At 49.3% G+C, this 18,873-nt stretch overlaps 8 protein-coding genes across 8 annotated transcripts; 3 read left to right on the forward strand and 5 right to left on the reverse strand.

The window, feature by feature from the left end:
• Positions 1–104: 104 nt before the first annotated feature.
• Positions 105–4,551, reverse strand: BT62DRAFT_927665 (uncharacterized protein). The gene is made up of 4 exons (XM_043185315.1): positions 3,931–4,551; positions 1,898–3,864; positions 1,042–1,850; positions 105–995 (listed from the first exon to the last, which is right to left on the reverse strand). Exons 1-4 carry the CDS (start codon positions 4,366–4,368, stop codon positions 142–144), a joined length of 4,068 nt encoding a protein of 1,355 aa, XP_043043856.1. The 5' UTR covers positions 4,369–4,551; the 3' UTR covers positions 105–141.
• Positions 4,552–4,672: 121 nt separating this feature from the next.
• Positions 4,673–6,899, forward strand: BT62DRAFT_943264 (FAD-binding domain-containing protein). Its single transcript, XM_043187869.1, has 10 exons — positions 4,673–5,055; positions 5,103–5,202; positions 5,252–5,403; positions 5,453–5,778; positions 5,826–6,108; positions 6,159–6,242; positions 6,299–6,461; positions 6,513–6,599; positions 6,655–6,769; positions 6,826–6,899. Exons 1-7 carry the CDS (start codon positions 4,842–4,844, stop codon positions 6,457–6,459), a joined length of 1,320 nt encoding a protein of 439 aa, XP_043043857.1. The 5' UTR covers positions 4,673–4,841; the 3' UTR covers positions 6,460–6,461; positions 6,513–6,599; positions 6,655–6,769; positions 6,826–6,899.
• On the reverse strand, positions 6,530–9,123 carry BT62DRAFT_884647 (acetyl-CoA synthetase-like protein; the record flags this gene model as incomplete). Its single annotated transcript, XM_043182803.1, has 18 exons — positions 6,530–6,589; positions 6,644–6,781; positions 6,833–6,905; positions 6,954–7,003; positions 7,053–7,419; positions 7,520–7,595; positions 7,650–7,713; positions 7,767–7,856; positions 7,931–8,000; positions 8,056–8,082; positions 8,148–8,187; positions 8,239–8,266; positions 8,317–8,335; positions 8,390–8,603; positions 8,665–8,751; positions 8,803–8,816; positions 8,874–8,960; positions 9,011–9,123. 18 exons carry the CDS (start codon positions 9,121–9,123, stop codon positions 6,530–6,532), a joined length of 1,617 nt encoding a protein of 538 aa, XP_043043858.1.
• A 1,226-nt stretch (positions 9,124–10,349) lies between these two features.
• On the forward strand, positions 10,350–11,591 carry BT62DRAFT_962202 (putative VPS21-Rab5-like GTPase). Its single transcript, XM_043188633.1, has 5 exons — positions 10,350–10,471; positions 10,557–10,597; positions 10,649–10,786; positions 10,838–11,210; positions 11,261–11,591. Exons 1-5 carry the CDS (start codon positions 10,414–10,416, stop codon positions 11,407–11,409), a joined length of 759 nt encoding a protein of 252 aa, XP_043043859.1. The 5' UTR covers positions 10,350–10,413; the 3' UTR covers positions 11,410–11,591.
• On the reverse strand, positions 11,430–14,036 carry BT62DRAFT_508046 (uncharacterized protein). Its single transcript, XM_043181195.1, has 2 exons — positions 13,351–14,036; positions 11,430–13,301 (listed from the first exon to the last, which is right to left on the reverse strand). Exons 1-2 carry the CDS (start codon positions 13,557–13,559, stop codon positions 11,600–11,602), a joined length of 1,911 nt encoding a protein of 636 aa, XP_043043860.1. The 5' UTR covers positions 13,560–14,036; the 3' UTR covers positions 11,430–11,599.
• BT62DRAFT_943270 (uncharacterized protein) lies at positions 13,634–16,791 on the reverse strand. The gene is made up of 5 exons (XM_043187870.1): positions 16,696–16,791; positions 16,024–16,636; positions 15,431–15,974; positions 15,355–15,380; positions 13,634–15,298 (listed from the first exon to the last, which is right to left on the reverse strand). Exons 1-5 carry the CDS (start codon positions 16,698–16,700, stop codon positions 13,742–13,744), a joined length of 2,745 nt encoding a protein of 914 aa, XP_043043861.1. The 5' UTR covers positions 16,701–16,791; the 3' UTR covers positions 13,634–13,741.
• A 19-nt stretch (positions 16,792–16,810) lies between these two features.
• BT62DRAFT_1001198 (DUF1764-domain-containing protein) lies at positions 16,811–17,337 on the forward strand (the record flags this gene model as incomplete). Its single annotated transcript, XM_043176701.1, has 3 exons — positions 16,811–17,105; positions 17,172–17,240; positions 17,288–17,337. 3 exons carry the CDS (start codon positions 16,811–16,813, stop codon positions 17,335–17,337), a joined length of 414 nt encoding a protein of 137 aa, XP_043043862.1.
• Positions 17,338–17,591: 254 nt separating this feature from the next.
• On the reverse strand, positions 17,592–18,860 carry BT62DRAFT_927670 (cyclin-like protein). The gene is made up of 4 exons (XM_043185316.1): positions 18,690–18,860; positions 18,450–18,643; positions 18,204–18,396; positions 17,592–18,143 (listed from the first exon to the last, which is right to left on the reverse strand). The coding sequence occupies exons 1-4, from the start codon at positions 18,846–18,848 to the stop codon at positions 17,655–17,657; spliced, it is 1,035 nt and encodes a 344-aa protein (XP_043043863.1). The 5' UTR covers positions 18,849–18,860; the 3' UTR covers positions 17,592–17,654.
• Positions 18,861–18,873: the final 13 nt, after the last annotated feature.

Consider the following 18,873-nt stretch of genomic DNA (forward strand, 5'->3'; position numbering starts at 1 on the left):
AGGGTTACTACGTTCACCACAACCACGTGCTAGTTTTTACCAAATGCGAAATTAGAAACCATTTTGCTTTAGAAAATGATGGAAATAATCATACAAAATGAAATGCTAGTAATATACTGAGTGCTGCATGTCCACTACCATTTAGACGTTAGGACAAAGTCGTAGGATTCGGAAAGAACCCGCATTTCGTTCGCAAATATAAATCTCATCATCCTTTCTACCCAAAAACAAAACCTCATCGTTCATTTCACTCTCGATATGCCCAACATTGAATTCCGTTCGCCCAGCCGGTGACTTGGATGGACCAGAACTGGTCTTCTTCCCGGATGTGTAATGGCTGTAGTGAGATATTTTAGGTTTTGATGGGAGCACCGCTGAAGACGAAGATCCTGAAATGGGCGTGCCAATTTTCCAAACGAAAGGTCCCCGCCGATTGAAATTGGACGACGAAGGGTTATATTGGGGTAAGGCCGTTCGCGACTCATCCCCTGGTTTCAGCAACGCATCACTGAGATCGACTGCTTCGAGCCCACCTTGACGCATGGCCACGAGTACGGAACGATCTTTGACATCAAAAGCCTCCAGACGTTTCACGTCTCCCATTCTGAATGGCGTCGCATGCTTTGAATCCTCCTGCGCATCCTTGCTCCAAACAAAGCGCCCCTTCAAGACAGATCGCCCGCGATTATCGACGATTGTGGTGCTATGTCCACCGCGTGAAGAAAAGAAGAGTGCAGGAGGACCAAAATGCCGAGGTTGCGAAAGAAGTGATATAGGTTTCAGCAAAGGCTTATCAGAAGGTTGGAATAAGGGAGGAGGCGAAATATCCTGTACTTGTGGAGAGACGGTCCGGAATGGATGAGTAGGATCAACACTCTGTAATCTCAAGTCCTTGAGGAGCATGAAATCGGAGTCTTCTTCTCGACGAACTGGTAAATCAGGAGGCAATAGACCATCCTTATACCATGCTTGCATTAACGAAGCCTTCCATGGTCCTTCACGGGACATCAGACGCTGTAACTCAATAGGTAGCACGCTTACCATGAATGATATTCTTCGGGTCCCGGTAATACCATTTCGACGGGGCAGACGGTGTTGGAATTGGCAAACCAGGAGGGGAGAATTGAACTTGTGAGAGGTCGGACCCACTCCCCATTTCTGGTTCATGCTCGTTGCGATAGTCGATGAATTCTGGATACGTCGGAGGAATGACATATTCGTCCGCGATGGATGCAAGGGGAAACTTAGGAGCAAACGACAATTGCTGAAATGTCGTGTACGGACCCATTTGTGCAGTGGCAAGAGCGACGATTTCCTCAGGATGTGCGACAGTTGAAGTTGTCGTTGTTTCAGGTGGAGTCGATGGCCGTTCTGTTGCCGACTCAGAAGCCGTTCGTCTATCTATTGGATGCATGGGATGCTGGCTTGAGATCAGGGGAGGCGTTTGTTGACCATCAGGTCCAGAACCCGTGGCAACGACGGTAGAACCGACAGCTACCGAGACGCCGATACTGACATTCACATTGGTATCTTCCTCTCCGACGTGAGGTTCAGATTCATTGGCTCCTGCATCAGTTGCTCGTACTTCACGAGCTCGCCGCCTCGCCGCTCGCCGCTCTGCTCGCCCAATACGAACCTCTCGAACCCGAACGGTTGCGGGCTCCAACCCAAAAACGTTTTGGGAGAAAACCAGGAAGACCTCAACCAAATCATCGCCCTGTAGCTGCAGTTCCAATGATCGGGGAGAATCGGGGAGTATGAAGGTTCTGGATAAACCCAGAGCGGTACGATATGTCCCAGCAAATAGTTCAACTCGTTCGCCGTTGTCTCCGCACAGTATCGCCAAAAAACTACGAGACAATGAGAAGTTTACAGATATCAACCATGCTGAACATACCTTTTCTTGGCAGTCTCTACGGCCTTGACCAATAAAGCACCTTTAGTTCCGGGAAGTTTGACGTATTCCAATTTAGGAGGCGGTGATTGGGCCACGAGAGGTGCTCCCAGGGTCCGCTTGGAACTCTCGTCAGGAATCCCTGATGGTGACGACGGTCTCTCGTCTGTTCGTCTATGATGAAAAGCGCTGCTAAATATTCTGGGAATGAAACGGGACGTCCGAGAAGAGTGGGAAGATATTACAGAAGGGGCTGAATCGGGCATCGGTGGTGGTGGATTGGGGCTAGGAAGAGATAACGCATCATTGGGAGATGAAGATGGTCTCATCCCTGAAGTAGATCGACTGGAACGAAAAGATGTGGACCGCGTTAAGAGGTTTGGCAAACGCTCTCTCATGGGTGGGGCGGTGGAAGGTTGCTGTTCATTGACCAAATTTGACTCACTCGACTGGTTAATAATGACCGACCACCGGCGTCGACGTCCAGGAAGCGACCTATCATTGAAGCTTCTGACAGAGACCGAAGAGTGAGCGTCAGATGTCCGAGGACTGGAGGGCTCATCATCTCCTGCAGAGACAGGATGAGATGAAGAGATCAATATGGGTTGCTGGGGTTGTCTGGATCCTGGAGGGGGTAGATCAGGTATACGGCTCTCTTGTAGTACTTGGCTAAGGCTGATTCCATCGGCGTCGTCGTCGTCGTCGTCGCCTAGTGGTGTGCTTGGCAGGCGGGCGTGGGGTTCTCGAGACGGCGAATGGGACAAAGCCTGTTGCAAAGTTAGAAGAGTGGGAGCAGGAGAAGGTTCAGGAGGCACCACTGTATTCGAGCGGGATATAGTTAAATCTAAATTTGCAGGTCGATTACTTCGTGACATAGACATTGGACGAGGGTGGCGCGGGGTCGTATGCACTGGAATAGTCGACGAAGTCTGAGCAGCAGCACTCGTGCGCTCATCAAGGGCCTGACTGCCACTGGAACCAGCAGCTACTAAACTGATAGCTTCATCATCGCTTGACTCGACCCAGTCAGCCTTGGCGTCCGGACCCTCGGGTCGCACTGTGGCGTTTGTGTTGCGCCGAATAGAACCGGCTGTCAAAACATCAGAAACAGACGCACCCCTTGAACGAGAACGGGGAGGAGATAGATTGGCGACTTGACTAGCAAGTCGTTCCGGTGATGGAGAAGTGTAAGGAGGAGGATGGCCAGATGGCGGTACGGATGGCATTCGCGTCTTCTGGCGTCTGTGAGTTGTTGGGGTGCGAGGTATCAGTGGGACCGCAGGAGACGAAGTAAGGTGTCCATTTGACACTTTAGCCGAATGAGAGTCTCCTGGTGGAGACGTCGATGAAAAAGGCCTACGCAAATTCTCAGTGGAATCGCGAGGTTCTGCTGCGTCCCGAACGCCTGAAGGGAATTTTTTGGAGGTCTCTCTACGCTGCCTTTCGCGTTCCCTGCGCAACTCCACCTCAATACGCCATTCCACTGCTCGCTTGACCTCCTCCAGGGCATAGACCCGCACGCCATCGCGGCGGCCAGCTATGGCAACCAACACTCCGCGCTGTTCCATAACTACAACACTCTTGAAACTCACTCGACGAACAAGTGCATAGGGCTGTGGCGCAGGAGGTGAAATGAGGGGAAGGACATCCAATCCTTGCGCGTGGCAAAGGAGGAGATAGTGAGGGGAGAGAAATGCGCCACTGGCAGGAGGTGTGCTGAAATGTGAAGGAGAAAGATCGGAAGTGAGCACCGACAGGGAGAGCCCAAGCTCTTGGAGGGAAGGAGGGGGTAGATCAGGTGGAGGTGTTGTTGACCGTCCAGGAGGAGTCGGTGGTCGGGAAGTGTCATTCTTTTTGCCATGAACGGTAGAACGTCGTTCTTCACAGAGTGTGTCATCGGTGTGGGCAACAGGATCACGGCGATGCATGAGGTTATTGAAAAAATCAGATAAACGGTTGGAAGCGCGAACCTGAAAAAAAAAAAGAAAAAGGTTAGCTAAAAAAATAATGAAAGAGAATAAAGCAAGTCGGGATACCTCAGTTATTGACCGACGTCGTACCCTGCGATCGTCCGAAGCTGTACTAGGTCGCACAGAGTGGCTACTGCGAGCAGGGGAAGGTGGAGGTGGGCGGGCAGACCTGGCAGATGGTGACGCTGTTTGTAGCCGACGCTGTGTTTCAAGAGGATCTGGACGATGTGTTACCTGTACAGCAGGAACGCTGTGGGCGCTAGCAGCATCTGAAGTCTGCTCTACTTCCCCGGTAGTAGACAGAGAAGCGCCATGACTAGATTCAAGTAAAGGCCTGGTTTCCTCCTTGTCCTCTTCGGCGGTAATGACATCTGTAATCGCTTTGTGCGGCGATTCTACATTGCGGACCTCAACCTCCTCAATGCCTCGTGGAAGATCATCGTATCGTTCGTCCTCAAATGTGTCGGGAGCATCACTGTACTGATCATCTTCGACCTGGGACATGTTGGATTCTGACAGTGAATGGAGGAATGTTGCCGTCACAGGTGAGATGGTCAGCAGGAAAATGTTACGGGACGGATGCAAGAGAATGGACTGGTCATGAAGGGAGCGGAGGAACCTTGAGGGAGAAGGAAAAGGCAAGACGCGGCTGACGAGACGCTCGGAGCAAATGGCCGCTGCAGTTCCTGGTTTTGAAAAGGAAATTCACACGCCACAGTATCCGCTTTTCTGCACATTGAACTCGTAACGCTGCGATGCTGTCCCCGTCGTGGCGACGCTTTGCGATTCCATTCTTCTCCCGGTATTCTGCTGCTTCAACGGCATATCGTGCCAGCCACTCTCTATCTCGTCTCAATCCTGTTACGCAGCAAGATGTCGATCACTTTGCAAAGATTTTACCGTCGACGTCAATTTTGTCAACTCTGGCTCCCATTTCACTAGCAGCAACAGAGCTAGACATTTACAATAACGATTGGATGGGAAAGTATCATGGCAATGCGACAACTGTTCTGAAGCCAAAGACAACACAGGAGGTCAGCGATATCGTGAAATGGTGTCACGAGAAGCGCATTGGCATAGTCCCGCAAGGTGGAAATACAGGCCTTGTAGGAGGAAGTGTCCCCGTCCAGGATGAGGTCATAATCTCTCTCGCAAACATGAGTCAAGTACGGTCGTTTGACCCAATATCTGGTTCGTGGAAAGTTCGTCATTGATACTTGTATTGACCTCCAGTCAAGGTATCTTGATTGCAGACGCAGGTTGTATCCTTCAGTCGCTCACAGATTATATTGCTCCGCACCATCATGTCATGCCAATTGATCTTGGGGCGAAGGGTAGGTGTGTAGCGCATGCAAAACACCTTGTCTATGATTTATCCTATGTACAGCTGCCAGATTGGTGGAAACGTTGCCACGAATGCTGGTGGCTTACGTCTACTGCGCTATGGATCGCTGCATGGATCTGTTTTAGGTTTGGAAGTTGTGCTCCCCGATGGGACAATCCTGGATCAGCTTACATCACTACGCAAAGATAACACTGGTTCGTATCACATGTCACCACTGCAGTGCCCATACTCATATTTCACCAGGATATGACCTAAAGCAGCTTTTCATTGGTGCTGAAGGCACCCTTGGAATAATAACGGGTGTATCCATCCTTACCCCACCGTCTCCTCAGGCCTCTAACAATGTCATCTTTGCTCTCCCTCATTTTGACAATGTTTTGCCTTTGTATCAGTCAGTGAAGCGCCAGCTGTCAGAAATTCTTTCTGCGTTTGAATTTATAGACCGCACTGCCTATGACTTAGCTGTTAAACACGGACAAGGACGAGCGCTTAGTGACGAGGATGTCGAAGGTGCTCAATGTTTCGTTCTCGTCGAGACCAGCGGTGGTCGAAGGGAACACGACGAAGAGGTGGATAAGTTTCTTCCGCTCAAGTTTTCCTGCTAATCTATGACCAGAAATTGACAACTTTGCTCGAGACATTACTCGAGGCTGACAAGCCCTTAATCAATACAGGTGTTCTGGCACAATCTCCTGCGCAATTCTCGTCTCTATGGGCTCTTCGAGAGGGTGTCACTGAAGCTGTTTCAAAAGAGGGGAAAGCGTATAAATATGACATCTCCGTTCCGTTATCAACCTTCAAAGAATGTGTTGATGTCACTCGTGAACATCTGAGATCCAAGGGATTAATGCGTGAGGATGCAGTCAAGCATGTTGTGGGATATGGCCATGTCGGTGATGGTAGATATCTACTGTTATATATAATTCAAAGCGCTGACTGAGCTTTGCAGGAAACCTACACTTAAATGTAGTTGCAGACACTTACTCTTCCGAGATCCAAGATGCCTTGGAGCCATTTATATACGAGCTTGTCGGTGTGTAGTTTCTGATACTATCATCGAGACCCCAGTCACTGAATTGCACGTATCAGCATCACATCGCGGTTCCGTGTCCGCCGAACATGGCATTGGCGCTATGAAAACTCATGCTCTCCACTACTCCAAGAGTGCTGTGAGCATTACCTGGATGAAGAAGATCAAGGAGTTGTTCGATCCTCGAGGTATAATGAACCCAGGCAAAGTGTTGGAATGAGGGTATGAACATAAGTTGAAGTCCAGCCACTGTAATCATATCTTTACTTCTAGAAATGAGTGCATCCTATTCACAATTTAGCTGCCCTCCTTCTCAACTCTGTTTTCAAAATCTTTCCAGTGGAGGTTTTCTTCCCACATGTGAGCTTCGCTGACATGTATCAAATGATAATAAATTCACTCACTGGCAATTCAGGAACAACTTCCACCCACTCGGGGCGCGCAAATCCAGAAAGCCTGGTTTTGGCATGTTCCATGAGGTTCTTTACAAATTCGTCGAGGCGTCCAGACCATCGAGACACGTGTTCTGGGTGAATTGTGACCTATGAAATTATTGAGCTTGGTCTGATAATCATGAATCCACAAGATCTCACAAAAGCCATAGGGCGTTCGCCCCACACCGGGTGAGCTCGAGCGACGACGGAAACTTCAAGCACGTGGGGATGGCTTGATAGCTCTAAAAAAAGATGCTAGATAATTAATAACAGATTCAACATCGTTAAGCAGCTATGCTTTCCTTGCTCGATAGCGAGACTAGAGGCATTCTGCAGAACCAAATGAGTGATGAGAATTGGGAAGCGTTATTGAAACAACCTCTCCGCCGGATATAATGATGTCCTTGCTTCTGTCGACCACGGCAATCGATCCATCAGGATGCATAACGGCTAAATCTCCTGAATGAAAATAACCTCCACGGAAAGCTTTTGTCGTAGCTTCAGGATCCCGAAAGTACTCTTTCATCACAAGATTGCCTCTGGTAATAATCTCACCCACTGTCTTCCCATCTCGAGGAACATCTACAATCTGGTCATCGTCCCGTATCTCTGCTACACGGACGCCTTCTGCTGTGGCGAAACTGTGTCCTTGTCGAGCAATTAGCTTCGATCGTTGTTCGAGGGTCATTTTGGTCCAGAATAGTTGATCATAACCTCTGGTGAACGGACCGTATGTCTGCGGGAGCCTCAGAAATAATGTAAGGCACTGTTGAGAAGATTGTACCTCTCTGACGTTATAAGCCAAAGTGAGTTACATCTACTTTTCATCCAGTTGAGGAGACTCACGTCAAACCGTAAACATGGATTGGTTTGATTCCGATTCCTTCGAGCGCTCCAAGGAGGTGTGCAGTGGGTGCAGCACCTGATGAGGGTTCGAGTTAGGCTGAGTGCTCATTCAATCAATTGTTGGGCGCACCAGCAATGATAGCAGAAATGGGCTTGGTCAGTTTCTTCGCAGATGGGTCATTTACGATGCCAATCTGATGCGAAACCATCAGGCGCAAGAGAGGATTTCACACAACACCGATAGTACCTGCACAGTCGGGGCACCGCAGTAGTGGGTCACTTTGGAATGCAGAAAGTGCTTCCAGATTTGTGGGTAATTGACGGTCCGTTGTGTGATCTAATAGGACCAGGAATCGTCAATGGCGATTATATGAGATCAATTAATTTCTTTCAAGTTGAACCCTTGCTTACTTGCGTTGCAAATGCGAACGTGTTGCTCCACGGAAAAGTCCACCCTCCGGCGTGGAACATGGGGAGAATCCTGAATTGGGCGACGATGAGTTGGTACAAGACTCTGGAAAAGACGCGAATCTCACCAAAGATACGTTGATTCTTTGTCAATTCTGCAGATTATCAGTTACTAGCCAAGCTTCTGGACTTTCAAGAGGTTGCGAGGCGTAAAACTTACCGTCCTTCAAAAGCGTTGCCAATGGCTGCCAAGTATGTGCCTGATATGGAGCGTGAGCCTTCAAAGCCAACAGCAAAGCCCGATTACATACCTCTCAGTGTTGTGAGGACGCCTTTCGGCTGGGAAGACGTAAGTAACATCGACGATCAGTACACAAAATGGGACATACTCGCCCGGTGGTACCAGATCTACGCTTTCTGTTACCACATGCTGAACTGATTCTGAACGATTGTGCGACTCACGTGTAACAGAGCAGAGCTCCTGCATTTTCGTCCGGCTCTACATCTAAACCGGCCCAGCCTCTCTCTTGACTGTAACATCGACCGTCACTCAAGAATTCTTCGTATGGGTCATCACTTGTACCAGTGTCTTTACACACAATCCTAGGACGCTCGGATCCTGCTATAAGCGGCAGATACTCTTCATCGATGAGGATGAGGCTGGCGCCGCTATGATCTGAAGTTGTTGGTATAATGTGTTGGTAGAAACTCGGTTTCGGAGAGATGAATGGGCTGACCTAGAATATAATGTACCTCCTGTGGCTTGAGTCGCGTATTGATGGGCGTTAGGATAGCGCGCGCGGCCAGGACACCATGACATGCATCTGTGTCAAGGTAAACAAAGTCCAATTATATAGTAATCTCTTGGCACATACCCGCCATCATGGGACTAGTCATGCAATGGATCATTTCAACAAGGAGTGAAGACCTAGGACTGGGAACGTACGAATTCGGGGAAATGACTGCCACTCTGTCACCAGGTTTAATTCCTGCACGTATGAGGCTATAGGCCAGGTTCTGAATTCTCTGAGCCCTAGAAACAAGTGTAAAAGAAACACTTGCTAAGATGGTAATGATACTGACCATACTGCAAAGGTGTAGACGACCGGATATTTGGCATCAGGATGCGCTAGGGCGATTTTATCCGGGTAGATCTGTGCAGCGCGAAGCAAGAAGAGAAGGGGATTCTGAAGCATGGTTATACTATCATTCATGGCGAATATTTGGAAAGGGTAGCAAGCACTGACCAACGGATGAAGATAGGTAGGAGCATCCTTCAAGCCGGGAGGATTTAATCTGAATTTGACGTCCGCGGGGGGGATACTCTCTGCAGTTGGTGTTGTAGGACCTTAAAGATACGAATAAGACATAGAAAGAGAATGGTGAAACGCGTTCGCGCACTGAAAGCCATTGATGAGGAGAAATGTTGGGGAGAAGAGCTTATCAGGAGTGAAAAAAGAGGGGGGAAATTGAATGATAGAGAAGTATTATTCGGATAAGGGGAATATATATGTGCCCAAGAGCTTGTAGTCTGAGCCGGTTACGTTCATACCGGACATCCGGGGTCGAAATGCGGGGTAGTAGGGTTGATCGGTTCCTGTTTGTCCTCACGTGGCCAAAACGCATCAAGCCACCAAGAGGTCGATAAGAGGTCGATACTGGACTTTTGACCTTTTTGAGAGATTGTCGTGACTTTTTCTCGACCTCCAGACCCCAGATTTGTCTGGATTTCCCGTCTAACCCGCGCCAACTTGACCTCTGTCCGGACTTTCCAACTGACCTCGAAATCTTAGCCCAAAATCGGACATACCTGTGCCAAGAAGCGCATTGTCCGGACTTGCCAATTGACCTCTTAGATAGGGATAACGGGTGGGGGGGGGGGAGGTGCCTAGGCCACCCTGCCTTCCTTCGTACCACATCCTATCAATGCAAGCCAGCTACTGTTAGCGATCACATGATTATCTCAGTTGGACTCCTTAGTGAGTCACATATACCTGACACGCCTGGTCAGACGCTGCCTTCCATTCATTTTCTCTTGTTCTCGCCGACGCCGACGCCGGCACTTACATTGACGAGCCGCACCCAATCTGGACCCTCAGCTTGCTACTGAGATGCTTGGTTTTGCCTCTCAGTCAACTAGTGTTCCTGTGCTTGGGTCTCACACTCCTGCTCAAGCTGCAGATGGAAATAATCAAAGTCCTCAAGAGCGCTGACTGGATTACGAATTAGATGTCTGCGTACTTGCTTTGGCTAAAAACTAGTGACATCGGGAACAAGACTGCCAATCGACCCAAAGATTTTATTACTACAAATGACTGCCCAAATACATACACTGTATACCAATTTATTGTTTTTTTTTGTCTCTAAGTATGCACTCGATACACTAGGAGGCGAGACATAAACAGGTATCAACAGTGTACCTTCCGACTAACCGTCATTTACAATCATCTCCGAGTCCTCGTTTCGCAATCCATACAATCATAGAAATGGCAGAATCTGGGTCTGTTCCTGACAAGTCCGTTCAGGTCAAGCTTGTTCTTCTAGGTAAGCTTCAATTACTGTGGCAACTATGTGGGGTCCCGCACAGCGCTCGCATGTGGGGGTTAGTGATTCATACACTCTTTCGTAGGTGAAGCTGCAGTCGGGAAGTCATCCGTGGTCCTTCGTTTTGTGCGTCTCTCCTTTTCATAAAGCGGCAACTGTATTCATGTATTACGACAGGTTTCCAACGAGTTCCAGGCCAATAAGGAACCCACCATTGGCGCCGCTTTTTTGACTCAAAAATGCCGTTTGGAAGATAGGGTGCTAAGATACGAGATATGGGATACAGCTGGACAGGAGAGATTCCACTCACTAGCCGTAAGCGCTGCAGTTATGCTATCATACCGGATCCCTGACATCCAGCTCAAGCCCATGTACTACCGAAATGCTCAAGCGGCCGTAGTCGTCTATGATGTGACCAAGGCCACGAGTCTCGAGAAGGCCAAATCATGGGTCAAAGAGCTTCAACGACAAGCCAATCCTAATATCGTTATCGCATTAGCTGGCAACAAGGTTGATCTCGTCCAACCCTCAGCCTCATCGTCTGGAAACAATTCAGAATCTGAAGATGAAGCTGACGACGCTACAGCCACCCCAGGAGAGGCACCGTCTGGTGAATCGGAAAGTCTGAGGCAGGTTCCCCGCGAGGAAGCGCAGGCGTATGCAACCGAGGCTGGTTTGCTCTTTTTTGAGACTAGTGCCAAGACTGGTGAGGGTATCGTTGATTTATTCACGGAAATCGGTAAGTATTTCTTTCCCTTTTACCCGCAGAATGCTCATCTTGTTCTCTAGCAAGAAAGATACCTATCGAGCATATTTTGGCGTCTACCCGTGGCGCGGGTAGAGCTGGGCCAGGTGCAAACCGAGCAGGTGTCTCACGACAAGAGGGTGGTGTGAATTTGGAACAAGGTGCGAAGCCGAAAGATGCTTGCAACTGTTAGTGCATTAGTCTGCTTCTATACATGCCCTTGCGCAGCAGTCGCTGGTTAGTCACCATAGTTTCTATCTAGTTCACGTCATCTTCTATGCCTACAATGCTTTACACTTCACACGTACATGTATTCTGATTTTTATTTTACAACGAGGACCTATCTGATTCTGCGAAATGTCGCAACCGCACAGTTAGTATGGTCAGTCTACGTATGGTGGCGGCCTTGCGATATGCTCCTGGTCCCTGTGGTTAGCAGGCACTCGGTAAGGAGGTGGTGCATGGTTGTGGACCACTTGTTCTTGGGAGGGTGCTGGTGGCGGTGAATGTAATCTCGGTGGCTCAGAGATTGAAGATGGGTTGGAAGACTGGTGATGTGGTATACGAAAGTCAGAGTCAATCGAAGGTGGAGGATCAGACGGATCATCCATGGCAGGTGGTGGTGGTGGGGGAGGTTCTTGTTCTGATTCCTGCTGTTGCTCAAATACGAGGCCCAAAGCCTCGATTGACTGGCTTGTAGCAGGTATTTCAGCAAGCTGAGTAACATCAGTGTCCCGAGCTGCCATTTCAAGTGTAGGCGGTGGAGTAGAAGATCGCTGCATATCGTGCCCGTCAAATTGATCTGTGAGAAGAAAACCGAACGCAAAGCCCTCTCCCACGAGAACTGTAGACAATGGCTTGGGTAGTGCTATGCACTCGTCGTGCGAAGGAATAATGATTTCCGTCTCCGATTCCAAAAACGTAGGTAGTCGCGTGGAAGTCGAAGCCTCTGAAGCAGAAGGGAAAAATGGCGGAGGGGCGTCTCGTTCTTCAAACGGTGGCGGAGCACCAAGCCCACTAGGCCCTGCCTCCCCTTCAGAGTAATGCGGTACGGAAAAGTCGGTGTCCTCGGCTCTGTTTGTCTTCACAGGCGGGCGGTCATGCTTCTTCTGATAAGCCGCGTCTATCGATTCTGCAACTTCAGGAAGTGGTGCCGGTGGGGGCAGCACCGAGATCGGAATAGATATGGTGTAAATGCGCTCCGTGTGGCTGGATGTGTCAACGAAGGAGACATAAACATTGAGCTTAAATGATATGGAATGGAGAAGCGTCGACTGGGTAATCGATGGGCATTCTGCGTCACTGTCCAGATGAACGTAATCCGATGTCGGTAGGTTCATTTGATTATCTGCAGGTGAACCAGAAGGCGACGTTTGGTGCAAAACAAATCGTAACTGGACTGGCCGTGTGGCATGAAAGCGACAAGACGCGCCAGACCGGGCTAAAACAGTCTTAAAAGACGATCCCACAACAAAGGGCGACAAAGGCCATTTATATGTGGATGCGCGTTTCTCCTGGGTGGTGGTGGATGACGGTCCGACGGACGGCTCGTCGTCACTATAGGGTGACGGAGGTCCTTCTAGCCCGTCGTGGCCATCGCGTTTTACTTGCACAATCCTCACGAATTCAACCTTGACGTTCCGCAGCCTCAGTCCCTGGTCAACCACAATCTCCTTGGCAGGCGGCGGGATCGTTACATAAACTGGAACTTGCTCGCCAGCCTTGAAGGTTGTACGAGGTACTTGGACTTCAAAACGCGTTGGTTGGTCCAGAGCGTGAGTTTCGGGTGAAATGGGGAGAGAATCGGCATGGGAACTATATCGCCTTGTGTGAACAGCCATGCTCTTTGTAACCGGTGGCGTCGAAACATTTGTAGGGTGTAGGGTGACCATCAAAGTGTGTGAAAGCGACGAATGAGGCGTAATAACGGCTTGGGGGGCATCGGACATGAGAGGTATGGAGAATAGCACGGAAGAGGGTAAAGCTGTAACGCTCTCTACAGGACTTGAGAACAGCACTGTTTCCGATGTTCCTAGCTCAATCTCTTGGCTGTAGGCCTTCTCGACAGTACGTAGGGACATGGTTCTGTATTGCTCATTGAGCATACGCGGTGGACAGCATGCACGGTACGTACATTCGATGCCACCGGCCAGGCTCTGCTCCTTTGATCTGTAGCTCTCCTTCGATGGCAGCGCGTTCTCCTTCGGCACCCAGAAAGCCTTTCTGGAAATTGAGCGCATCAATGGTCGGTGTAATGAGAATCTGTGGCTCGCGAGAGGTGTCGGGGTAGGCTTCTGTTGGATCCTGTTGTGAATATATCGGAGGTGGAATATGCTCCGACATGATGGTGGTAGAGTAACAGGAAGGATATTGGAAGAACGATGTCGGTGACTATCAGTTTCAGAAAGTTGTTGACCCACGTGTGGTCATGCTAAAACAGAAAACTGGCGTAGCAGTTACATACGGATACACAGCAAAGTACAATTCAATCCATATATATATATATATAATGAAAGCAGATGTCCTTAGCACTCAACCCGCGCCAGGCTCTCCAGCTCTCCGAACATCACCTCGTCAGCAGAGACTTCCCGTTGCATCAGCAAATCCCAAGCTAATGTACGATGTCCACCAAGAAGTCCGGTTCCTTGTTCAGAGCTAGCATCTCCAACCTCCCCCCATCCCATCCCGAATGACATTGTTGGCGCCACCGATTTGGATGTATCGAACGAATCCTCGCCATCATCCAGCACCTTCATGGCTTCAATTGCCCTTCTCGCGCAGACCATATAATGGGCCCGCGCATCTGGATTTGAATGCATCAAAAACTTCTGTATCATGCGAAGCATGACACCCTTGAAACCCATCGCGCGATCTGTCTTCACTTTGTTCTTTAGCGAAGGAGATGCAAGAAATGCTAAAGAGTAGATGCCCATAACTACTCTTTCCAAGTAGCTCAGCCACGATTCGCGGGTAATCACCTGAAAATCAACGTCGGATATTGGCAATCGATGAACAAGTGATGAGAAGAGGAGGAAGATGGATGCCGAGGGTATCGCCTTCGCGAATACTTGTCGATTCGAGTCTAGTTGACTCAACCGGGTGAACACCTCTAAAGACAAATCAGCCAAAGAAGGAGGGGCGTGATTTGGTGTTCCCTTGAGTTGAACATAAGCCATTGGCGACACAGCTTCGACAGGATCGATGATGTATGACGAGCACAGCTGAAAAAGCCTAGTGGCCGTTTTCAGCGTTCCCTTAGATGGACTACTGGGGTGAGAGAAGAGTATATGGCCGGCGATGCAGCTCAAGATAACCATAGTGTCTTTGCGGACTGCGATCAAATCGCTGAGAGACAGAGCTGGCGCAAATGCACGAAGGCTAACTCCCTCTCTCACCACTACACATAGTCGGAGTAGCAGATCAACGAGCCGATGTTGTTGGGATATGAAACCAATATTTTCGCCGACCATCGTGAGGTTGCGAATAATGGTGAGAACCATGAGAATGGTATCCCCTGGTCTCGGGCGCAAACCCCAGTGTAGATCAGCACTGCCTTGCCGTCGTTCAAGACCAGCAAAAGGCATGGCTTCTGCCTCATACACTGCATTCACCAATTGCCGATGGGTTGGTATGTCGATTCCCGTTGTACTGAGCTCGAATGTGTCTTGGACTTGGACACCTTCCAAGGCAAGTTCCTCCATGAAGTCAAGCAGTTCGTCAAAAAGATCCCCGCACTGGTGAAGAGGGAAACCTGAGCCAGGGCTTTGGCCTTTCATGGTTGAAAGTATGGTGAGTGTCGTTAACGCGTACGACAGCTCGGTAGAAATCCTGGAGCTGAGGGACAAGGTTATGGCCTCGATGTCTACGGTTCCCCAGTCATTGATGTCTCGTAATGGACGCTCGCGATGCGGAGCGAGTTCTGCCTCGATACCTTTGAGGTCCCGGCCGCCATAGGTTTCAACCTCGCGTGCGTATGGGACGTACTCAATTTTCCGACGAAGAGGCTGCGTCCGTGTTCGTGTTGGACCTGCCATAGTGGACACTGACTGAGAAGGATCAGAGTTAGATGCTGCAGCTACCGACTTAAACGGAATTGATTAGCAAAATCACACTAGCCAAAAATGACCGCAAAGCCCACCGTATTAGCATCAGCTAGCTCCGAACCTGACAGCGAATTGAATAAGACGTACTAAATAGAAAAGATAGAAACACACCGGTCTTCTGTCGCGCTCGTTTGCCCTCGCCGTCATCAGTATCAAGCTTCCGCTTTATTCCCCCTTGAATGTCCTCGAGAACATTTGTGTCAGATGATTGTCCTTCTCCGACATGAGACGCGTCGACAGATTGAGGTACAGAAATCTGTGTAACGCTCGGACCAGGCTGTGGAACAGATGACACAGTGCTGCCTTGATGTGTTGTTTGCGGCGCCAGAGCGTTGGCGGATGAAAAACCAGACAGGCCCCTCGGTGTCTGGTTAGGGAACCCAGACTGCATTCCGTTCGCTACAGTTTGACCTGGTCTAGTGGGTGTGCCGGGACGCTGGTTCATCACATTTCCCTGCCTTGAAGACAGCTGTGCCTTCCTCTGCTGATCTTGGACATTCTTTTTGTACAAGTCTTCAAACGGCGCCAGAATAAGCATATAGCATGCCTGAAGGGCATGGGCGCTTGACGTGGTGCCACTAGCATGAGGCTGAGGCAGTTCTTCGGGAAGATCGAATTGGGACGCGATTGCCGCCCAAGTACCAGGGTTTCCAATCTTTATGAGATAAGTGTTGTAAAAATGGTACACCAGAGCGAGGACATACCACCGAGCCTCCTCCCTGCTGTATTGTCAGACCCCAGAGCTTGAAAAGATCTATATCTCTCCCAGCCAAACGGAAGCAGCCAATCTCTGTCTGGGAGGGTTCGATCATTTTGAACTGGGAAGTGTTGGGATCGTAATTTGGGGTGGAAATGCCGATGAGAGCAGGTGGCAGCGGCGTGTTCCGTTTTGCCATGATGTTGGCGAGACCGGCGAGGAAGCCCTGGTGCCGCTGCCTGTACTGGGCAGAGGAAGGGCCGGGACGAGGAGCAGCAGGATTTGACATGGAGGGATCGAGGAAAGAGGTATTGGCCGGTTGCGGCAAAGAATGGGCGTTCAAATTTGGGTGGCCTCCAGCAGAAATGGACTGGTCATGACTGACGTTCGAATGCATGCCAGAGGTAATTCCACCGAGATATGACCCCGAACTTGTTCCGCCCACTGACGCGGAACGACTGTTCGCCATTCTAGCATTGCTCGCCGCAGAAAGTGCTGCCATCTGCTTGGCAGCCTGCGAAGCATCTAGATTGAAAAATGAAGCGTCGAATCCAGCGGGATTCGACGACATAAGCGGTTGCTGCGCCTGCTGCGACCGAAGGGGAAGGCCATTCTGCGGTCTTGGAGGTGGTGAGCAATGAAATTTCCCTCCCCCCCTCCCAAAAAAAAAGTGACTTACAACATCGAGCTGATTCTCTGCGATTGCGCCGTCTGTCTGTCTGTTGTCTCCTGTTGCCGTCGCAGGTCAACTTGCCTTTTTCAGCCCATGTGACTTGCTCTTCAACCACCACCATATGCCCATATCTGAAATCGACGACATCTTTGCAGCAAAGCGCTCTCTTGCGACCTCCTCATCTACCTCACACACAGTGAAGAAGAGTAAAAAGCGTCGTAGAGACCATCCTACTAACGACCACCATGAACCACCCTCCAAGAAACGTGTTCCCCAGACTGTCATCGATCCTTCTGCCACGAACCGCATAAACCAGACCAAGCGTAGTGATAGATCAAATATCAAGTCATTCAAATCGGGAAAAGGCTCCAAAGCTGACGAGGAGCGCTTTAAAGATTCCCGAGGTTCTGGACCTCGTACGTCGTGTTTTTTTTTTCTTCTTTTCTTTCTTAGACAGCAATCTGATTTCCATTCTTCCTTAGGACGCAAAACTGAGGAAGGTTGGTCCGTATACAAAGAAGACGAGCTTGGAATGATTAATGAAGGAGGAGGTGCGTCGATCTATTTGAATCCTTGTCTCTCTCTGACCTATTATCAGATACTCCTTCGTGCCCCTTTGACTGCGACTGCTGTGAGTCATTTTATTAAACCCCGCGATTTTTCCCTCGTATTGACTTAGTGAATCAGGCTTTTAATTGAAATCGATATACACTATTTCACCCGTTGATTCCATGCGCCGATTCTTCGGCTCCTCCGAAGCCTCACAAAGAGCAGTTACTGCATTGATTTGTCGAGGTCAAAAGGCAGCCAACATAAACCTTCCTTCTTCCAGTCTTACCAGAGATCACCCTTCGGAAGGCTACGGGAACCACCTTTGGTTGTGAGGAATACAGTATCAAGTGTTGTAGCAAGAAATGCATAGATTATAACAGTTACAGTAGCTTGTGAGTACAATAAAATTGTCATCAATTGTCGTCATCGTCATCATCGTCATCATCGTCCACAATTGTTGACCTGCCCAGTTCAAAACCAAATGGATCATCCTCCCCCGCTTCCACTGCTTTCCTATTTCTCTTCTCTTCTGCTTTCTTTTCTTGCTCCGCCTTCCTAGCTAGATATGCTTTGCTTCCTACTATCTTCTCTGGGTTTTTGCATAATCGGAGCCGCCGATCAACTTCACGCACAGACTCCACGTCAGGTGGCCGACTCAAGCTCTGAATAATAGTCTTTATTTTATTGACCGTGGTCTCGACGGCATTGTATGAAGGATATTTCGATTTCAGCCATTTGTACGATTCTTCCGGGAGAGTGAGAGACACGGCAGCGAGAGCTATTTGAGAAGGCGTGAAGATGAATTCAACGTCCGTCAATCGCGAAGCTCTAACATAGCCCAACGCAGTTTCATAGGCATCTCGATGGGCTTGAGGCCAGTCTGCCGCTGTATCAGGAAGGCTCTGAAGACCACGTTGGCGACCAGGCTACCATACAACCAGATTGGTAGGAAATACACGTACTTGGAAGTCCAGCCATACACCCCACAGTGCTCTATGAGCGTGCCATACAGAAAACTCAAAGCCAAGGCTTTGCGCGACAAGAAATTCAAGGTCCAGAACGTCAGATGCGGTGGTGCTTTTGATGTGTGTTGTGTAAGTCTCTAGGGAAATCGGGTTGTTCGTCGTCTTGGTGGCCAGAAACAGAGTTGTTAACCTGGCATATTATACTTGAGCAGTAGGGCTTATGGACTGTTACGATGACCGTACATGACATTTTTTGGGTGCCAATCCATGACCGTGTTCTTGAGGTAAAAGCGCTTGAAGTAGCTGATAGCTGTAGCTTCAACCTCTTCAGGAAAACGAAAGAGACTGCATAATTGTGTTATAGTAGCAATATAGTGCTTGACCAGGAGATGCTCCTCGTCTGCAGTTAGAAAAAGTACATTCGCAGATGAGCCTGGCTAGATTCAATGAGTTATTGCATCACTGAGTCACGAAAGACTCTACCTCATAGGCCTCGAATGTCCGTTTAATAACAGCAACGGCTGCTTGGTTCAACGTCGAACGTACATGAGCAAGCTTTTCAGGAGAATATCTCCAGTTCTTGAATTGAGTGCTCCCTTCGTAAACTGATTTTTTAGTGGCCGGAGGAGAGGCACTGGACATGGCAACTGGAAGGTACCGAGTTCGT

This window comes from Guyanagaster necrorhizus (assembly GCF_019112545.1).
Source record: "Guyanagaster necrorhizus MCA 3950 unplaced genomic scaffold BT62scaffold_4, whole genome shotgun sequence".
Taxonomy (NCBI): Eukaryota; Fungi; Basidiomycota; class Agaricomycetes; order Agaricales; family Physalacriaceae; genus Guyanagaster; species Guyanagaster necrorhizus.

Bases quoted from the DNA above. Each gene is read 5' to 3' on its own strand.
- BT62DRAFT_943270 (XM_043187870.1), bottom strand. The intron at 15,975-16,023 runs GTATGTCCTCGC...TATCTCATAAAG, and splicing joins AGCAGGGAGGAGGCTCGGTG to ATTGGAAACCCTGGTACTTG. The intron at 15,299-15,354 runs GTGGGCTTTGCG...ATTCCGTTTAAG, and splicing joins AGCTAGCTGATGCTAATACG to TCGGTAGCTGCAGCATCTAA.
- BT62DRAFT_508046 (XM_043181195.1), bottom strand. From the start codon at position 13,559: ATGTCGGAGCATATTCCACCTCCGATATATTCACAACAGGATCCAACA. The intron at 13,302-13,350 runs GTACGTACCGTG...TGAGCAATACAG, and splicing joins CCTGGCCGGTGGCATCGAAT to AACCATGTCCCTACGTACTG.
- BT62DRAFT_943264 (XM_043187869.1), top strand. From the start codon at position 4,842: ATGGGAAAGTATCATGGCAATGCGACAACTGTTCTGAAGCCAAAGACA. The intron at 5,056-5,102 runs GTTCGTGGAAAG...CCTCCAGTCAAG, and splicing joins GTCGTTTGACCCAATATCTG to GTATCTTGATTGCAGACGCA. The intron at 6,243-6,298 runs GTGTGTAGTTTC...TGCACGTATCAG, and splicing joins ATTTATATACGAGCTTGTCG to CATCACATCGCGGTTCCGTG.
- BT62DRAFT_962202 (XM_043188633.1), top strand. From the start codon at position 10,414: ATGGCAGAATCTGGGTCTGTTCCTGACAAGTCCGTTCAGGTCAAGCTT. The intron at 10,598-10,648 runs GTGCGTCTCTCC...GTATTACGACAG, and splicing joins CATCCGTGGTCCTTCGTTTT to GTTTCCAACGAGTTCCAGGC. The intron at 11,211-11,260 runs GTAAGTATTTCT...CTTGTTCTCTAG, and splicing joins TGATTTATTCACGGAAATCG to CAAGAAAGATACCTATCGAG.
- BT62DRAFT_927665 (XM_043185315.1), bottom strand. From the start codon at position 4,368: ATGTCCCAGGTCGAAGATGATCAGTACAGTGATGCTCCCGACACATTT. The intron at 3,865-3,930 runs GTATCCCGACTT...TTTTTTTTTCAG, and splicing joins GACGTCGGTCAATAACTGAG to GTTCGCGCTTCCAACCGTTT. The intron at 1,851-1,897 runs GTATGTTCAGCA...ATTGTCTCGTAG, and splicing joins GTAGAGACTGCCAAGAAAAG to TTTTTTGGCGATACTGTGCG.
- BT62DRAFT_927670 (XM_043185316.1), bottom strand. From the start codon at position 18,848: ATGTCCAGTGCCTCTCCTCCGGCCACTAAAAAATCAGTTTACGAAGGG. The intron at 18,644-18,689 runs GTAGAGTCTTTC...CATTGAATCTAG, and splicing joins GGACATTCGAGGCCTATGAG to CCAGGCTCATCTGCGAATGT. The intron at 18,144-18,203 runs GTACGTGTATTT...CGTGGTCTTCAG, and splicing joins GTGTATGGCTGGACTTCCAA to AGCCTTCCTGATACAGCGGC.